Source organism: Halichoerus grypus, chromosome 11, assembly GCF_964656455.1.
Source record: "Halichoerus grypus chromosome 11, mHalGry1.hap1.1, whole genome shotgun sequence".
Taxonomy (NCBI): Eukaryota; Metazoa; Chordata; class Mammalia; order Carnivora; family Phocidae; genus Halichoerus; species Halichoerus grypus.
In genome coordinates, this window is record NC_135722.1 from 27,557,420 (window position 1) to 27,572,195 (window position 14,776).

Genomic DNA, 14,776 nt, shown 5'->3' on the forward strand with positions numbered 1-14,776 from the left:
TATATTATATGCCTGAAACTAATAATACACTGTATGTTAACTAATTGATATTTAAATAAAAACTTAAAAAAATAAAAATTTCAGGAGTTGCTGATGGGTTGGATGAAGGGAGTGAGAGAGAGGAGTCAAAGGTCTAAGATTACTTTATTGAAGGAAGAATAAAATTTGGAAGGATTAATTACAATGTTGCATTAATAAGAGAAAGTATGTCTAGGGGACAATGACTGGGACTAGGAATGTAGGAATCAGGCAGGAAATAATAAAACAAATGCATACCAATGAAGATAGCATGCCAGGATGAGCAACTAATTTCTGTATACCCAAAGGCCCCCTTGGAGGACAGAAAAAGAAGAAAGGCAAACACGTAAGCAAGTAATTTCTTTTCATCGGTTAAAATAAGTTTTAGGATTAATAGTTCTCTCTCAAAATTTTTAGATATTTTCTTTTTAGTTTAATCATATCACTAGCAGACAGGCCAATGGGTAAAATCTCTTCTCACATTTACATCTTGCCTTGCACTCAGCTCCAAGATTTGTATTACTATATCATTCACTTTTAATCCTTTTAGTAAAGTAGTTTAGCATACTCCTGTTCCAAAACTTTGGTCTTACCTAGAAGTTCTCTTGCAAAATTCCTTTCTCATGAGATTCTACTTGTAGCTTCTAAATATACTATGGCTGCTTCTCAAATAAGAGATCTGTATTTCGAAATAAAATATACTCTTGGGGTGCCTGGGTGGTTCAGCCGTTGGGCGACTGCCTTCGGCTCAGGTAGTGATCCCAGGGTCCTGGATCAAGCCCCGCATCGGGCTCCCCGCTCAGCGGGAACCCTGCTTCTCCCTCTCTCACTCCCCCTGCTTGTGTTCCCTCTCTCGCTATCTCTCTCTCTGTGTCAAATAAATAAATAAAATCTTAAAAAAAAAGAAATAAAATATACTCTTACATGACTATGTTTTACTTATTAGTTTTATCTCACTAAATCTTTGAGCTACGAACAAGGCTATAGTTAATCTGAGTTATTACTATACTTTGTGTATTGATTCATTAGTTCATCAACTGTCAACTCAACACCTGTGTCCTAGATTCATGAATAAAGAGATGAAGATAGCATAAACCCCTTTCCTCAAGGATTTCCACTGCTTCAGAGGGAAGATAAAAATGTAGACAAGACAAATAATTATAGTGTAATGTGCTAAATGTTCTGACAGAGTATGAACAAAAGTAAGTAGGAATGTATGCAGGGTCATAACTATAATTTGTCTAGGAAAATATTACAGAAGGCTCATACAGATGTTCCATTTAAGTGGTAAACAGACTTGGCAAAATAAGAAAAAGGAATGACTTCTAAAATCTTAAGTAAAATTCTTATCCTCTTTCTGTTGGTTTTCTCCTAGAAATTCTCCTAAAAAGATAACTGGTTCTTTCAGAATTCAGTTCATTCAACGTAATTAACACAAAACTTTTAGTTAGAAACTATTAACCATATTTTAGGATATCCACGTAAAAATAAAATCTTTTATTTCAAAGAAACATATCAAAACAAATTCATTCTATTTACTACCAACTGTATGTAAACTCAATATTCAAGATCTGTTCTATTAAAAAAAGTAACATTTTACAATATAGTGGGTATATCAATTGGCTTCGGCTCCTATAACAAAATGCCAGACTGAGTGGCTTAAACAACAGGAATTAACTTTGTCAACGTTCAGGGGACTAGAAGTCTAAGATTAAGGCGCTAGCAGGTTTGGTATCTCGTGAGAACTCTCCTGTGGGGTTACAGACGGCCCACTTTGTTGCTGTGTGGCTCACATGGCCTTTCATGTACATGTGCTCAAGGAAAGAGGAGCTGGATAGCGTTCCTTCTTTTTAAGAACACCAAACCTATCAGACCCAGGTCCTACTCTCATGACCTCATCCAACTCTAATTACCCCCCAAAGGCCTAATTTCCAAATATCATCACATTGGACTTCAACATATAAATTTGGGGCAGGGGAGAGCGGCTGGCAGAACCATAAACATTCAGTTTGTAATAGTAGGTTAAGCAGTATGTTAGATTTGTTAATAAATAAGAAAGCTGAGATACTATCCCTACGCTGAAGATCCGCATTATCTTCCTGAGGAAAAGAGAATTGTCCTTGCATACCTGTTAGCAAAGCTTAGTTCAAAACAATGCCAATTAAAAAAATCTTAGATTACGGAATTATTCTCAAAATCATTTTTCTTATCACTGTTCTGTGACTCAGATTATCTGATTTATGACAATGAAATATTAAAACCATCTCGTAATATTAGAGTGATACTTCTCAGGTTTTTATAGCCAGGCTTTAATTTGAAAGTTTAAATTATATGTATGAACATTTTCTATAGGCATACCTGCCAATAATTTTAAATTAGTTAATTCAAATTTTAAATGACCTTCAGTTTTTCTTACCATAAAAAAACTTTATGTTTCAACAGTGCCTTTAGAATATGTGAAATTATATATTATATCCTCACATATGATAGTGGGACACAGCTATATCCTCCAGTCTTAATTACAGGAAAAGTATAGACAACTGTAAAGCTTAGCTTTATTGTTTTATAAATGAACCAGTAAAGTTCATTTTAGTGAAATGAGCACATGCTTTTCATAAATTAAATCTCACATGGTAAGTACTCATTTTCAAAATTAATTTAATTATATGTTTAAAGTTTAATTACATTTAATTAAGCATTTAAGTTTTATATGAAATAAATGAATTATCAGTTAACTGCTATGAAATGAAATATTGCCTTGATAATTAAAATCTATAAATTTTCCTATTCTGTGCAAAACCACTAGTTCTCAAAAAACACTCTGAAAAAAAAAAAAACCCACATATTTTAAAGACTATAGGACTATATTCTCACGGCTGCTCAAGGTGTAGTTTTTCCTGGCACCTGGCTTCACATGCTGTCCATTTACTACAATAGCAAATGGAGGCAGCCTGGCCCAGAATAAAAAGCAGAGGTTCTGAAGACTTGGGCTTGGGTCAGAGACTTAGTCACTAACAGCCTGAAAGAATGGGAAAGCTACTTAACATCTCTGACATCAAGCTCCTAAAAAATGGGGATAATATTACTTACTTTTCAGGGTTGTGGGAGGATTAGATGAAATATCCTATGGTCAAATGCCTGGAACGGTGCCTGACATGGAACAGGTATTCTTAACAGATGTTAATTCCCTCCTTCTTTTAGTTGCTGAATGAACGAACAAAACCCTTGTACTTTGGGGCTTAAAAAAGTTTTATTCTTTTTTTTTAAACATTATTTTTTTTTTTAAAGATTTTATTTATTTATTTGGCAGAGAGAGAGAGCACAAGTAGGCAGAGTGGCAGGCAAAGGGAGAGGGAGAAGCAGGCTCCACTGAGCAAGGAGCCCAATGTGGGGCTCAATCCCAAGACCCCGGGACCACAACCTGAGCCAAAGGCAGATGCTTAACCAACTGAGCCACCCGGGTGCCCCTAAATGTTTTATTCTTAAAATATTTTATTAATTACAAAAGTAACACCACATTTTTTGTTTACTTACATTATACTTAATGGACATTTTACATTTTTTTTATTTCCTTAAGTACTCCATGAATGGAGGCAATATAGCATTATAGCGAACACAGAATTTTGAGTCAGAAAGAACTGACTTTGAATTTGGGTTCCACCATTTACTACCTGAGAAATCAAGGAGAAGTTATTTCCCAAGCCATAAAAGTGTATGTATGTCTGGTTTAGTGAATGGCAAAAATTAATACTATTGATATATTGATTATAGTATAATCAATATAATCATTCAAACTTAACAAAATATTAGTGATGTAGGTAGGACAAATGGTATCCCCCTAGCCCAATTTTTCACAGAAGGATATTTATTGTCACTGAATTTAAGGGAATTTCCCAAGGTTAACAGTAGGATGGACTCAGTCAGAACTCAGATTTCTTTATTTCTTTATCAGTGATCTTTCCTTCATAACATAGGAAGGTAAAGGCAAAGGACAGCAATGTGTCTTGAAGCAGTAAAGCAAAAAGAAAGGGATCTGATTTAGGTTAATCCTGGTTCTATCACTTAATAGTTGAGCCTCAAATAAATAACTTCTGTGAATTTCAGTATCTTCTTCTGGAAAATGGGAATACATACTTTACATACAAGGATTGCACTAGGTAACAAATGTAATACATAGTGGAGTGGCCGACACACACAGAAGTCATTCATTAATGGTTGCTATTAACACTAAGACATCAAAGCACCACTTTTGGTAAGTCTCAAGCCACAGAATGGAGAAACCATAATGAAGTGAAGATTTTTTATTTTTTGAAAGAGATTTAATAACAATAAATGGGATAGTCTTCACTAAATTCTCAAGTAATATTCCTGGAAAGAGACTCTAGATTTGTAAGTCATTTCAGTTCACAACTTCCTATATTAAATCTCCACGTAATAACTCATCTCACTGAAAATAATGGTTTTACAACATGAAAGAAAAGAGAGGCAACAACCTATTTCATGGATTACTTTCCTTGATTCAACTGCAGTAAGAATTGAAATTACATATTCTTAACACTTTATAAATTATTCAATGTCAAGTACTGTAATTTACAGAGTTAATGAAGTTAGTAGCACTAGAAGCATGTGTTGGTTTAATATTTAAAACTCTTCATTGTAAACTCAAAAAAAACCCTAAATTCTTTTAAGGCAACCTAAAAAAATACAGATTGCTGTATTTACAGAATAACTAGAAATAGAAAGCCTTAATAAATAAAATATTGGAAAACATACACTCTGTTTATTTCTGAAATAACACTTATTGAAAAACAGCAGTACTTCATACCATTTTCACTGCTATTATTTATCAGTAAGTAGTATTTAGATATCTATCTGCATTTAGGGCTAAAAGACCCTGATTTAAAAACTGTTCCACATTTTCTTGAAAATAAAAAGAGCAGGGATTATATTTTTGGTATCCAGACTTTTCAAACTGCAAATTAAGAATAACAGCACGTCCAACAGTTATAGGACCGGAAAAAGAAAACCACATATAAAGAAATAATATGAAACATATGCACAATTAAGGTTACATATTATATAGAAAACATTGATTATTAGGATATGTACCTTTGGTTATGCATTCTTTCAAAGAATGTGGTAAAAATGCATTCTGTTAACCTGTGAAATGCATTCTGTTAACCTGTGAAATCAGAATTAATTCATTAACTTACCATGGTTCTATATTAAGAGTTGAAGATAATTTTTCTGGAAAAAAAAATCCATGCCATTTTGAAGCCTCAATTAGTTCTTGTGGCATCCTTTTTGATGCATCATAATAGTGACCAAATCTTGAAGAAGATACTGGTCCAGACTGTTAAGAAAAGCCATATTGGTTGTTAAAAAATTACTGTTTTTTTTAAAAACTACAGTGTATTTGAACTACATTCAGCAAAATACTGATATATTTGTGCATTTTAATGCTGACAGGAAGAGCTTATATACACGGACTTATTAAATTTCAAAGAAGCATACAACAACTTTTATTATTTTAAATGATAACTTAGAAATCAACCTTTTCCTCTCTCATGTTTCTTGGCTGCTAGTGGTTCCCTAAATTTGATAAGAATTCAAACACCTCTTTGCTTTTTTTACTGTATACCTTCCTAAGTTAAAAAAAATTAATATTCCTGTCTTAAGTATTTTTGAAAGGTTCCAGGTTTAAATGACAAATTAAATATGGAATTGCTAAGAACTAATGAAAACTTAAGCCAATGAAATCATTGGTGAGGGGCCCAAAAGAAACTAGCTATTTAAATATATTAAACTGAGCATCATTTAAAAATTAAATTCTCACAAGACAGTGTGTATATATACAAAATTTCTTACAAATTTAAAATTAAACTTATAGTATAAAATGTATTGGGGTACTCCCGTTGGGAACAAGGCACGTGCTAAAGAGGGAGAATGTATACAAACTACATTAGATAAATCAGAAACCTGACATAATCATTAGTTCATTGATACTTCCTCTTTTGTGCTATTATCAATTTCTCCAACAAATTATCTTTCTCATAAGAAACTCTAGTTAAACTATTAATGCTGAATTTACTTACACAGGATAGTAAAGGCCTAGTAATAGAACATTTTCATTATATTGCTTTGAATAGACTCTGTGCTGATTCAACATACTAGAAATATATATACACCTCTGTCCAAAGTTGAACTACTGACAGATTCCACCTGGTAATAGTTTCTAATAGTTTCTAATCTAAATTTACATAATTTTCACTGTCCTGAATATTACAAAACAGACAAATTTCAGAACATTCAACAAAACAGATAATCTGCAGATAATCTGCAGAAACTGAAGAACTTTATGGAGTGAGTTCTTTATTTTACTAAGTAACTGACAACTTTATAATTTAGATAAACTGAGATTTCCTTGACACTAGATATTTGCATTTTAAGACTTAAAGGATTAATATTCTTAAACTGGATGCCTATCAACATAAAATTATACAGTAACATTGAATAAAAAAATTTAAGTCTAATAGAAACATTATTCTCAGATTCAGAGTCTGTGGGTTTGGCATTTATTTTCTAAGTAAAATGACTGTTCACCCCTCCATAAGATACAGTTTATTTTCATTAACGAAAGAGACCTATCAATCAGCTCAACCTAATGTTTTCAATACAATATACATACAAGTATGGTTCCTAAAACATGATTTATCTATTTACCATGGCAGTATTAACAAATAAATTATGAAACATTAAAGTACGTTTCTTAAAAATAGGGTAAAGTTTTTAAATGTAAAGTTATTAGTATAAAGCAATTTAAACAAGGTCTGTTCTTTGGCCTATAATCTATTCTTTATCCGGATTATAGTTCAGAATGTTTTTACTGCAATCTCTGCTAGAGCTCATCTTTTTATTGTGTAAGTCCAAGCCCCCTTAATGTTTTAGAAAGGCCTTGACTAACTGAACTTTGATCTGATGTCTTCATTGAGAAAAACACCAGGTTGCCCATTTCAGATGCAAATCCTCCTAAGGCCCAATAGAATTTAGTAAAGACAAGCAAAAAAGAAGAAACAAGAAGTTTCCAGGATCCTCTTTGAGAATCCTGGGGCACACTGGTGTCCTTAATCCACACTGCTCCATGGATTAAGGTAGGTGATAACCTTTCCTGATTCAAAAGAATAAGCAGAGTGCCTACAAACTGGGTGGAGACTAGGATTTGGTAATAATAAAACACCATGCAATAAAAGCTTGGTCTATGTCAGAAGCCTCTGAAAAGGCCTCAATGTACCACATTCCCAGGCCTAGTAGGGAAGCTTGCAAAAGCCTACCTGAATCAAATAAGCATGAATAATCTATTTTAGCAGACTGGCCATGGGGAGAGAGAAAGAAAGAGAGACTTTTCGCTTCTTTTAAGTTTGAGTTAATAAATTTATTAGTGCACTGAAGGTTCTTGAAGTCTTGAGCACTCAGAGAAATATGCTAAATTGCCAAGAAGCAAAGTATGCTTTTTAAGTTGCCGTCTCTATTAATGTTTCTAATTATAATATTAATGTGATAGAAATCTCAGATTTGGGATGAATCAAGGCAGAAAATTGATTTCATGCTGTGACAGTTTACATATAGAACACAAATAATTCATTAAAATGTAAGAATAAATTCGGAAGCTTTTCTTATTACAATTAAGTTATTAATTTTTTTTAGAAATTAAGATTAAATATGGCAACTAAAATCTTCACCAGGTAGACAATACAAATTTTATTAATGTTGAAAAGCTTAATCCTTCAATAAAAATGAAAATGGAAAAATAAATATACCCTTACAGGAAAAACTATTTTGTAAGGTTTTTTTCTACCCCAAACACAAAGCATTAAAATATAATCAGATTTTTAAAAATCCTGTGAAATCTTTTGAGGCTTAGAATTATAAAACAAAGACTTCAAATATTTCCTCTGAAAAAAGATAACTAAATGCTTTAAGTCTGATAATACTCTACGAAAAAACTGTCAACTCCACAAAAGACACATTAAAAAAATCAAACTATCATCAATAACTAGTTGGTTTTACTCAGTTTGATAAGAACATGTTGCTTTAGTTTTACATTAAAAAACTTCTGTTTCACAGTCACAGACTAACCTTTACCTTTGTCAACTGTGGAACAGAGAATAATGGAATGGTTCAGTAAAAATTTACTATGATAAGGAAAAATTAATTCTGATTGGAGGCCAGAAAGAGCACAGAACAATAAAACAATACCATCTCTACTTTCAGTATGTTAGAAAGAAACAAAACTTTCAGACAAAAGCTGCACCACAAATAAACAGTCTAAATAAGACATTTCTTATTATTGTTATCATTTCTTGTTTCTCAGTACGGCATAACAGAAGCAAAAACCCAAATGGTTAACTAACCACTTTGAGCCTCAGTTTAACCACCAATAATAACTATTTTGTTAGGCTGTTGTGAAAATCTAATGCAATATTGGCAATGAATATTCTGTAATTGTAAAGCACTACATAAATGGTATTAATTATTATTGTATCATGATTCACTAGAGAATCAGAAGATCTATCACTATCCTTTGTAATTACATTACCTCATTCGAAAAATGGTATTTGTTGTCACCTGCAATATGCACACATCAATCAGAAGGACTACTGTGGCTGAACCACTAAGACAGAAAGCCAAAGTGTAATGAGGATTTAATATAATAAAGATCTAATACACTACCATGAAGTGCTGGAGCCATTGTAGGCTTTGGTAATAGAACTATACACAATATTGAAGAAATCAGGTCTCAGAATATGTTGTAAGCTACCAGTTGTTGGGGTGAAAAGGGAATAGGATTTGATGATTGGATAGGGAAAAAAAGAGCAGACCCACCTAAGAGAGAAAATCAAAATCACAGGCCAAGGGAAGGGGGCCTTTGTAAAACAACACACCTCTCCAACTAGAAGCAGCACTGCATTGTACTTTACTGAACTACTCTTACTGACTTAGGTGTGCGTATTCCTATCCTTGTTTGCATTCCCTAAGTGGGAATGTGACTACACTCTTGGGAACTGGTGGCAACTTATAGTAAAAGGTATCTCTGATAAATGACATAGCTAGTTTTGGACTACTTGTTTAATCTTTACTCATAACAGTTTTAACTATATTTTGTCCCAGGTAGAACACAGAAAACCCAGGGTTTTGTTGTTTTTAAACTAATAATGGCAAAGTAAAATCTGGATTTATAAAGTAGATGATAGCTGAAGTCTATCAGTCTTGACAAATCCTCATATATAAAATTTCTGTGACACGCAAATATACATGCTGGTGACATTTCAAAGAAAAGCAAAGAAGTCAGAAGATTCTATTTTGTAAACTTGACAGAGCTCACTTATAAATACTAATAAACTTAAGTTTGACCACTGACGGTAAATTCAAAATAAGCTATTATTTTATTTGTATTAATTAATGCAACTTAACTCAGTTTTGCATTTAATTCACATACTATATAATTCATTCACTCATATATTCAACAAATAACTATTGAGCAGCCACTATATGCCAGTAAAACAAGATATTCAAAATCCCTTTCTTTCACTGAGCTTGCAGCCTAGTAGGAGGCGATAGATGATATCTGGTAGGTGACGATAAGTGCCCTGAAGAAAAATAAGACAGTGAAAGGAGATGAGAGGGAGAGAGTGGTTTTATTTTTTTGTAGAGAGTGAGAAAAGAATACATTCCCGATTAAGTGATATTTTAGCGGAGAACTCAAGAAAATGGGAGAGTAAGTCATCTGGGAAAGATCATTGTAAGAAGAGCATGGGGTTTATGTGTTAATATGTGACCATTGAGAAACTTACTTCCATAGAGAAAATCAAAACAACTGCAGGCACACCACACTCTAGAAAGAAGAGTGGAATAAGGACTGTTCACTTATATGTAAAGGGGCCAGGAATAGCACTCGTAATTATAATATATAAAGAAACAATATAAGAAACAAAGATATATATATAAGACAAATATAAGAAACAAAGTTTGCCCCAACTTTAAATAGATTTTGTAACAAGCAGTAAAAAATAAAAGGCTTAAAGTTTCAGTTATTTGAATCTTCATTGACAATTTCACCTGAAGAATGTTAGTGACCAGTGAAAAAACTAAAACATAGCTGAGATTAGAGTGAAAATAAAGTAAATGCAAGATGCAAGTGATTTATATAACCTACAACTAGACTGGCATATTGTCTCTACAAGAAAGCTAAATTTAACTTAGAACTTCTGTTCATTATTGACTCTTTCAGAACATACCAGTAGAAAAATTAGAATATAGTCACTCTTTACAAAAGAGTCACCATTAAGTCAGGGACTTAAATGAAACTGCCAGCTCAAAGACATGAATGAAGTTCTCTGCCATTAGGGTTCTCAAGTACTAGTCCGACATTCCTTGTCTGCTTTAATCTCTATCACTCTACTCACATTTCCCTAAGCAGAATAACTCCATTTATTCTGGCCTCATACCCAGTTCTCAATCACATCCAAGCTAGGCTATGCCGGCAACAGCTGACTACACAGAGCTTCCCTCTATTTTTTAATACACATGTAATGATATTCTACTGTACGCATACACTGTAATTTACTTAACCAAGTGCTTCCTGATGGACATTCAGTTTATTTCTAATCTTTTGTTATTAAAAATATGCTATATAAATAGATCATATATTCATTTTACATATGATTAAATATATTCATGACGTAAATCCCCAAAAGGATCAAAGGGTATGTGTTTTTTGTAATTCTGAAGGATACTACCAAAACACCCTCCACAGAAATTGTACCTATTTACATTTCCACCAGCAAAGTATGAAAATACTAGTTTCCCCACACCCTTGCTAATTTAGTGTCTCACCAAACATTTTAGGTTATTGACAACCTGTAAGAGAAAACTGGCAGGTCAGTGCATTTTTTAAAAAAAATATTTTATTTATTTATTTGACAGAGAGAAGAGAGGGAGACACAAGCAGGGGGAGCGGAAGAGGGAGAAGCTCCCTGCTCAGCAGGGAGCCCACTGTGGGGCTCGATCCCAGGACCCTGAGACCATGATCTGAGCTGAAGACAGACGCTTAACCGACTGAGCCACCCAGGCGCCCCTGTCAGTGTAGTTTTAATTTGCATTTCTCTTATTGTAACTGAAATTGGGCATGTGTGTTTGTATGTTTAAGGGCCACCTAAATTTCCTTTACATATTTCCACCCATTTTAAAAATTGGATTGGTAGACCATTCCTTATTCATTTTAGAAGTTCTCTGTATATAAGGAAATTTTATTCCTTATTCTATCAGTTGCAAATATCCTTGCTTCAGTCTGTAGTTTGTTCACAGTCATTTAAATCATGCTTAAAAATCTTATTATTCAAATAGCTTTCCCATCTAAATTAGAACAATTTATCACTGCTCAATATGTACCTATTATACCACAGTTTATACTTAATAAACAGGTGACAGTTAGTATTTGCAGATTGTATAAGTGTATAAATACATTTATCACACACCAAATATTTATTATTGGGCATTTATATAGATGTTGGAGATATGAGAGAAAATAAAACAGGCTCTCTGCCCTCATAGAGAATTCTGTCTGATGAAGAAAAGAGTTATAGCAACAATTACCTATAAAATAATGTTAGAAGTACTTTAAAATACATGAAGTGCTATGGACACAAAAATAAGAAACTAGATAATTATGTATGAAAAGCTGTCAGAGTAGTAATATTTGCACTTGGAGAAGGCTGAACTGGTGAATAAGAAAGTGAAAAGCATTACCAGCAGAAATATAAGCAATTTACCAGGAGCAACTCTCATAGGATGGGAGGATATAGTATTTTATACTCACACAGGAGGAGACTAAAAAGTAGGCTTGGATTAGGTTGTATAGATCTTATATACAGTCTCAAGAAGTTTGTATTTCATATTGCAGGCTTATAATTACAAATAGGTTTCATCTCACATACTAACTCTCACATATTAGCTGGTAGTGACCTCCCAGAATATTGCAGAGAATTCTAAGGCGTTGTCTAGGCTTGGCAGAAGGGTTCTATGATTGACAGTCGGCCATGCATTTAGGAGGAGGCAGTGGAAACAATATACCAAATTAGGCATTTACAGTTAAGGAGTGTTACAAACCTATCTGTCCTTGGGGAAGGTAACAGTGATGTCACTGTAGAAGACGGAAGGGTAGGCTATGGGTATTGTGTCTTATTCAGATTAGAATTTCTCTCTTTTCTACCAATATGATGTCTGGTAGTCATTAAAGTGTTCTGAAAAATGAATAAGTAAACAATCAAATAAAGGAGCTAATAAATGAACAGAGCCTTCTCCAGGAGCAAAGTTCATAAGCTTTAGTGGGCAGATTTACTGACATTTGTTTTCTCAGAAATTTTCCCTTCACTTCTTGTCTCTTAGTATATCCTGGACAGATGAGGTTATCAGATAGCTGAGTTTGAAAATATAATGATAGCAAATGTATAGGAATAAAAACAGTAATTCCAAAGAACTACCACTTAGGCTGATTATTTATAGGTAACCAAGCTGGATTGAAATAGCTTAATGAGTTCACTTTTTCTGGCTTGCAACCCTAGAATAAAAGATTCTATATGGAAATTATGGAAGAAGTGAAATCTATTTTGGTAAAAAAAAAATTTGCCATAATTTTATTTTTTAAGAAATATCATCTTGATAAAATACAAATAAAATATCAAGTTATTTCAATAAGAAAATACATATTGTAGTACATTTTAAAAGTAACAGGTATACCATAAAAGATTCTATAAAATGAAAACAAATACATTTGCAAATTTTAGAAATAATTTATATGTTGACTTGCCTCTATCTTGGGTAGTAACTGGTAACGCCAAGCTATTTTCATCTTAATGTTAGAGTCTGGTGTTTGATGATTACATACATCTTCATCAAAGTCTTTTTTATAATTATCATCAAGTAATGGTGCAGGAAGTTCCTAAGAAAACAGAATGACACATTATTGAACATCTGTGATTAAAAAATGCGACAATTTTCTTAAATCATTATATTAGCAATATTAGAACTTTCCAAGACCTTGATTCCTCAAAACTGATCGAAGCATTCAGTCATGACAATATGGCTATTTCTAAAACAGAGGAAAATGGTATATATAATAGTGTGAAGTTTTTTTAGCAATGAACTATAATTTAAAGAAAATATTCAAATTTTTATACTATCAAAAACCAAATGTTATTGCAACAAGAGTTTATACAAGATCTTTATATATATATATATATACACACACTTTAGCAAAGTCTGGAATTAGCATTTATGTATTACCTGTAATTATTGTTATGTCTGCTGCAAGGTAAAAATAAGGCATGTGTGCAATCTGTTTACTGGTTTGTGATACTAGAATTCAAAAAACTCATTCACCTAAATAATCAGTGAAGTAACAACAACAAGACATTTATTTCGCCCTTATCAAATGTTAGTTTTGTACCTGCAAGCCTATGTCTCTTCTTTTAACAATGGAAATAGAATTTAAAATCTCATTAAGTAAAGAGACACTGAAGTCCAATTTTATCTTTTCTTTTCTGGAAGCTGACCCAGGGAGTAGCTATAAAAAACACATGGAAAACGTGTGTGTGTGTGTGTGTGTGTGTGTGTGTGTGTGTAGAGGAACTACAGAAAGAATGTAAAGAAAAAGTACCTAAGTTTCTTGGAGAATTGCTGCCTTTTATATTAGCAAAAATCATAAAGATAATATGGGGTGCTGGATTAGTAAACATAATCTTATTTATATTAGGAAAAATCATAAAGATAATATGGGGTGCTGGATTAGTAAACATAATCTTGTGCTATGACATAAATTAGTCTAAATTGCAACTTTTACTTCGCAAAATCAAATTTATTTATGCTTAGAACCATGTCAACTAATCAGCTGGAAAATACATTAACCATCATATATTTTAGTTATCTACTAAAAGGCCTCCAAACAGAATCACACTTTAATTTATGTTGGTATCAGAAACTAGTTATATCATTTAAACTCTGAACCCATCATTCCCAGCAAAGCATTAATATCTTACAAAATATAAAATAACTTATGTTTCCAATGGAAATAAATATTTGTGAGGCATATGGTACAATACAGTATAGTTGAATTCTACAACCAGATTGTTTAGGTCCAAATCTTGCCTTTACACACTAATAGCTGTGTCTGTGGTTACCTTGACCACATACGGGACCTCTCTGTCTCTACTCATCATCTGAAATACAGAGATAACAGCATTCATTTCATTGGGTTTCTGTAAGGAATAAATGAGTAAAAAATGTGAAATGCAAAGAATGGTGTTTGCTGCATGTTAAGCACTTAATAAACATATGATTATAGGAACTTAGTCAAATAATTGCCTTAACTTAATACTCAGAGGCATATATTTTGAGTTGACAATAGTAGGCAATGTATTGAATCATTATATTGTACACCTAAAACTAATAAAACATTGCATGTTAATTATACTTGAATTAAAAAAAAAAAAAAGGAAATATCCAGTGCAGAATGCAGAAAACAGGAACCCAACAGTCTTCTTGAGTTGAAGAAACAAGCTAGCAGTTCAAGGAGGCCATGTGGCAAAATACAGGGGAAGAGAGGAGCTCAGTGAGAGAGCTCCAGAGATCTGTAGAGGCAATTTTTTTTTTTTAAGATTTTATTTATTTATTTGTCAGAGAGAGCACAAGCAGGGGGAGCGGC

The 14,776-nt window shown here is 32.9% G+C and overlaps 1 protein-coding gene across 4 annotated transcripts in view; it reads right to left on the reverse strand.

The window, feature by feature from the left end:
• The window catches only part of ELP4 (elongator acetyltransferase complex subunit 4), a 251,816-nt gene that overhangs the window by 178,952 nt on the left and 58,088 nt on the right, over positions 1-14,776 (reverse strand). For all 4 annotated transcript variants that reach the window (XM_078058252.1, XM_036105447.2, XM_078058251.1 and 1 more), the window contains exons 4-5: positions 12,884-13,015; positions 5,232-5,371 (exon numbers count right to left, since the gene is read on the reverse strand). In XM_078058252.1, the coding sequence (XP_077914378.1) occupies positions 5,232-5,371; positions 12,884-13,015 (272 nt within the window). The remainder of the gene's footprint in view (positions 1-5,231; positions 5,372-12,883; positions 13,016-14,776) is intronic.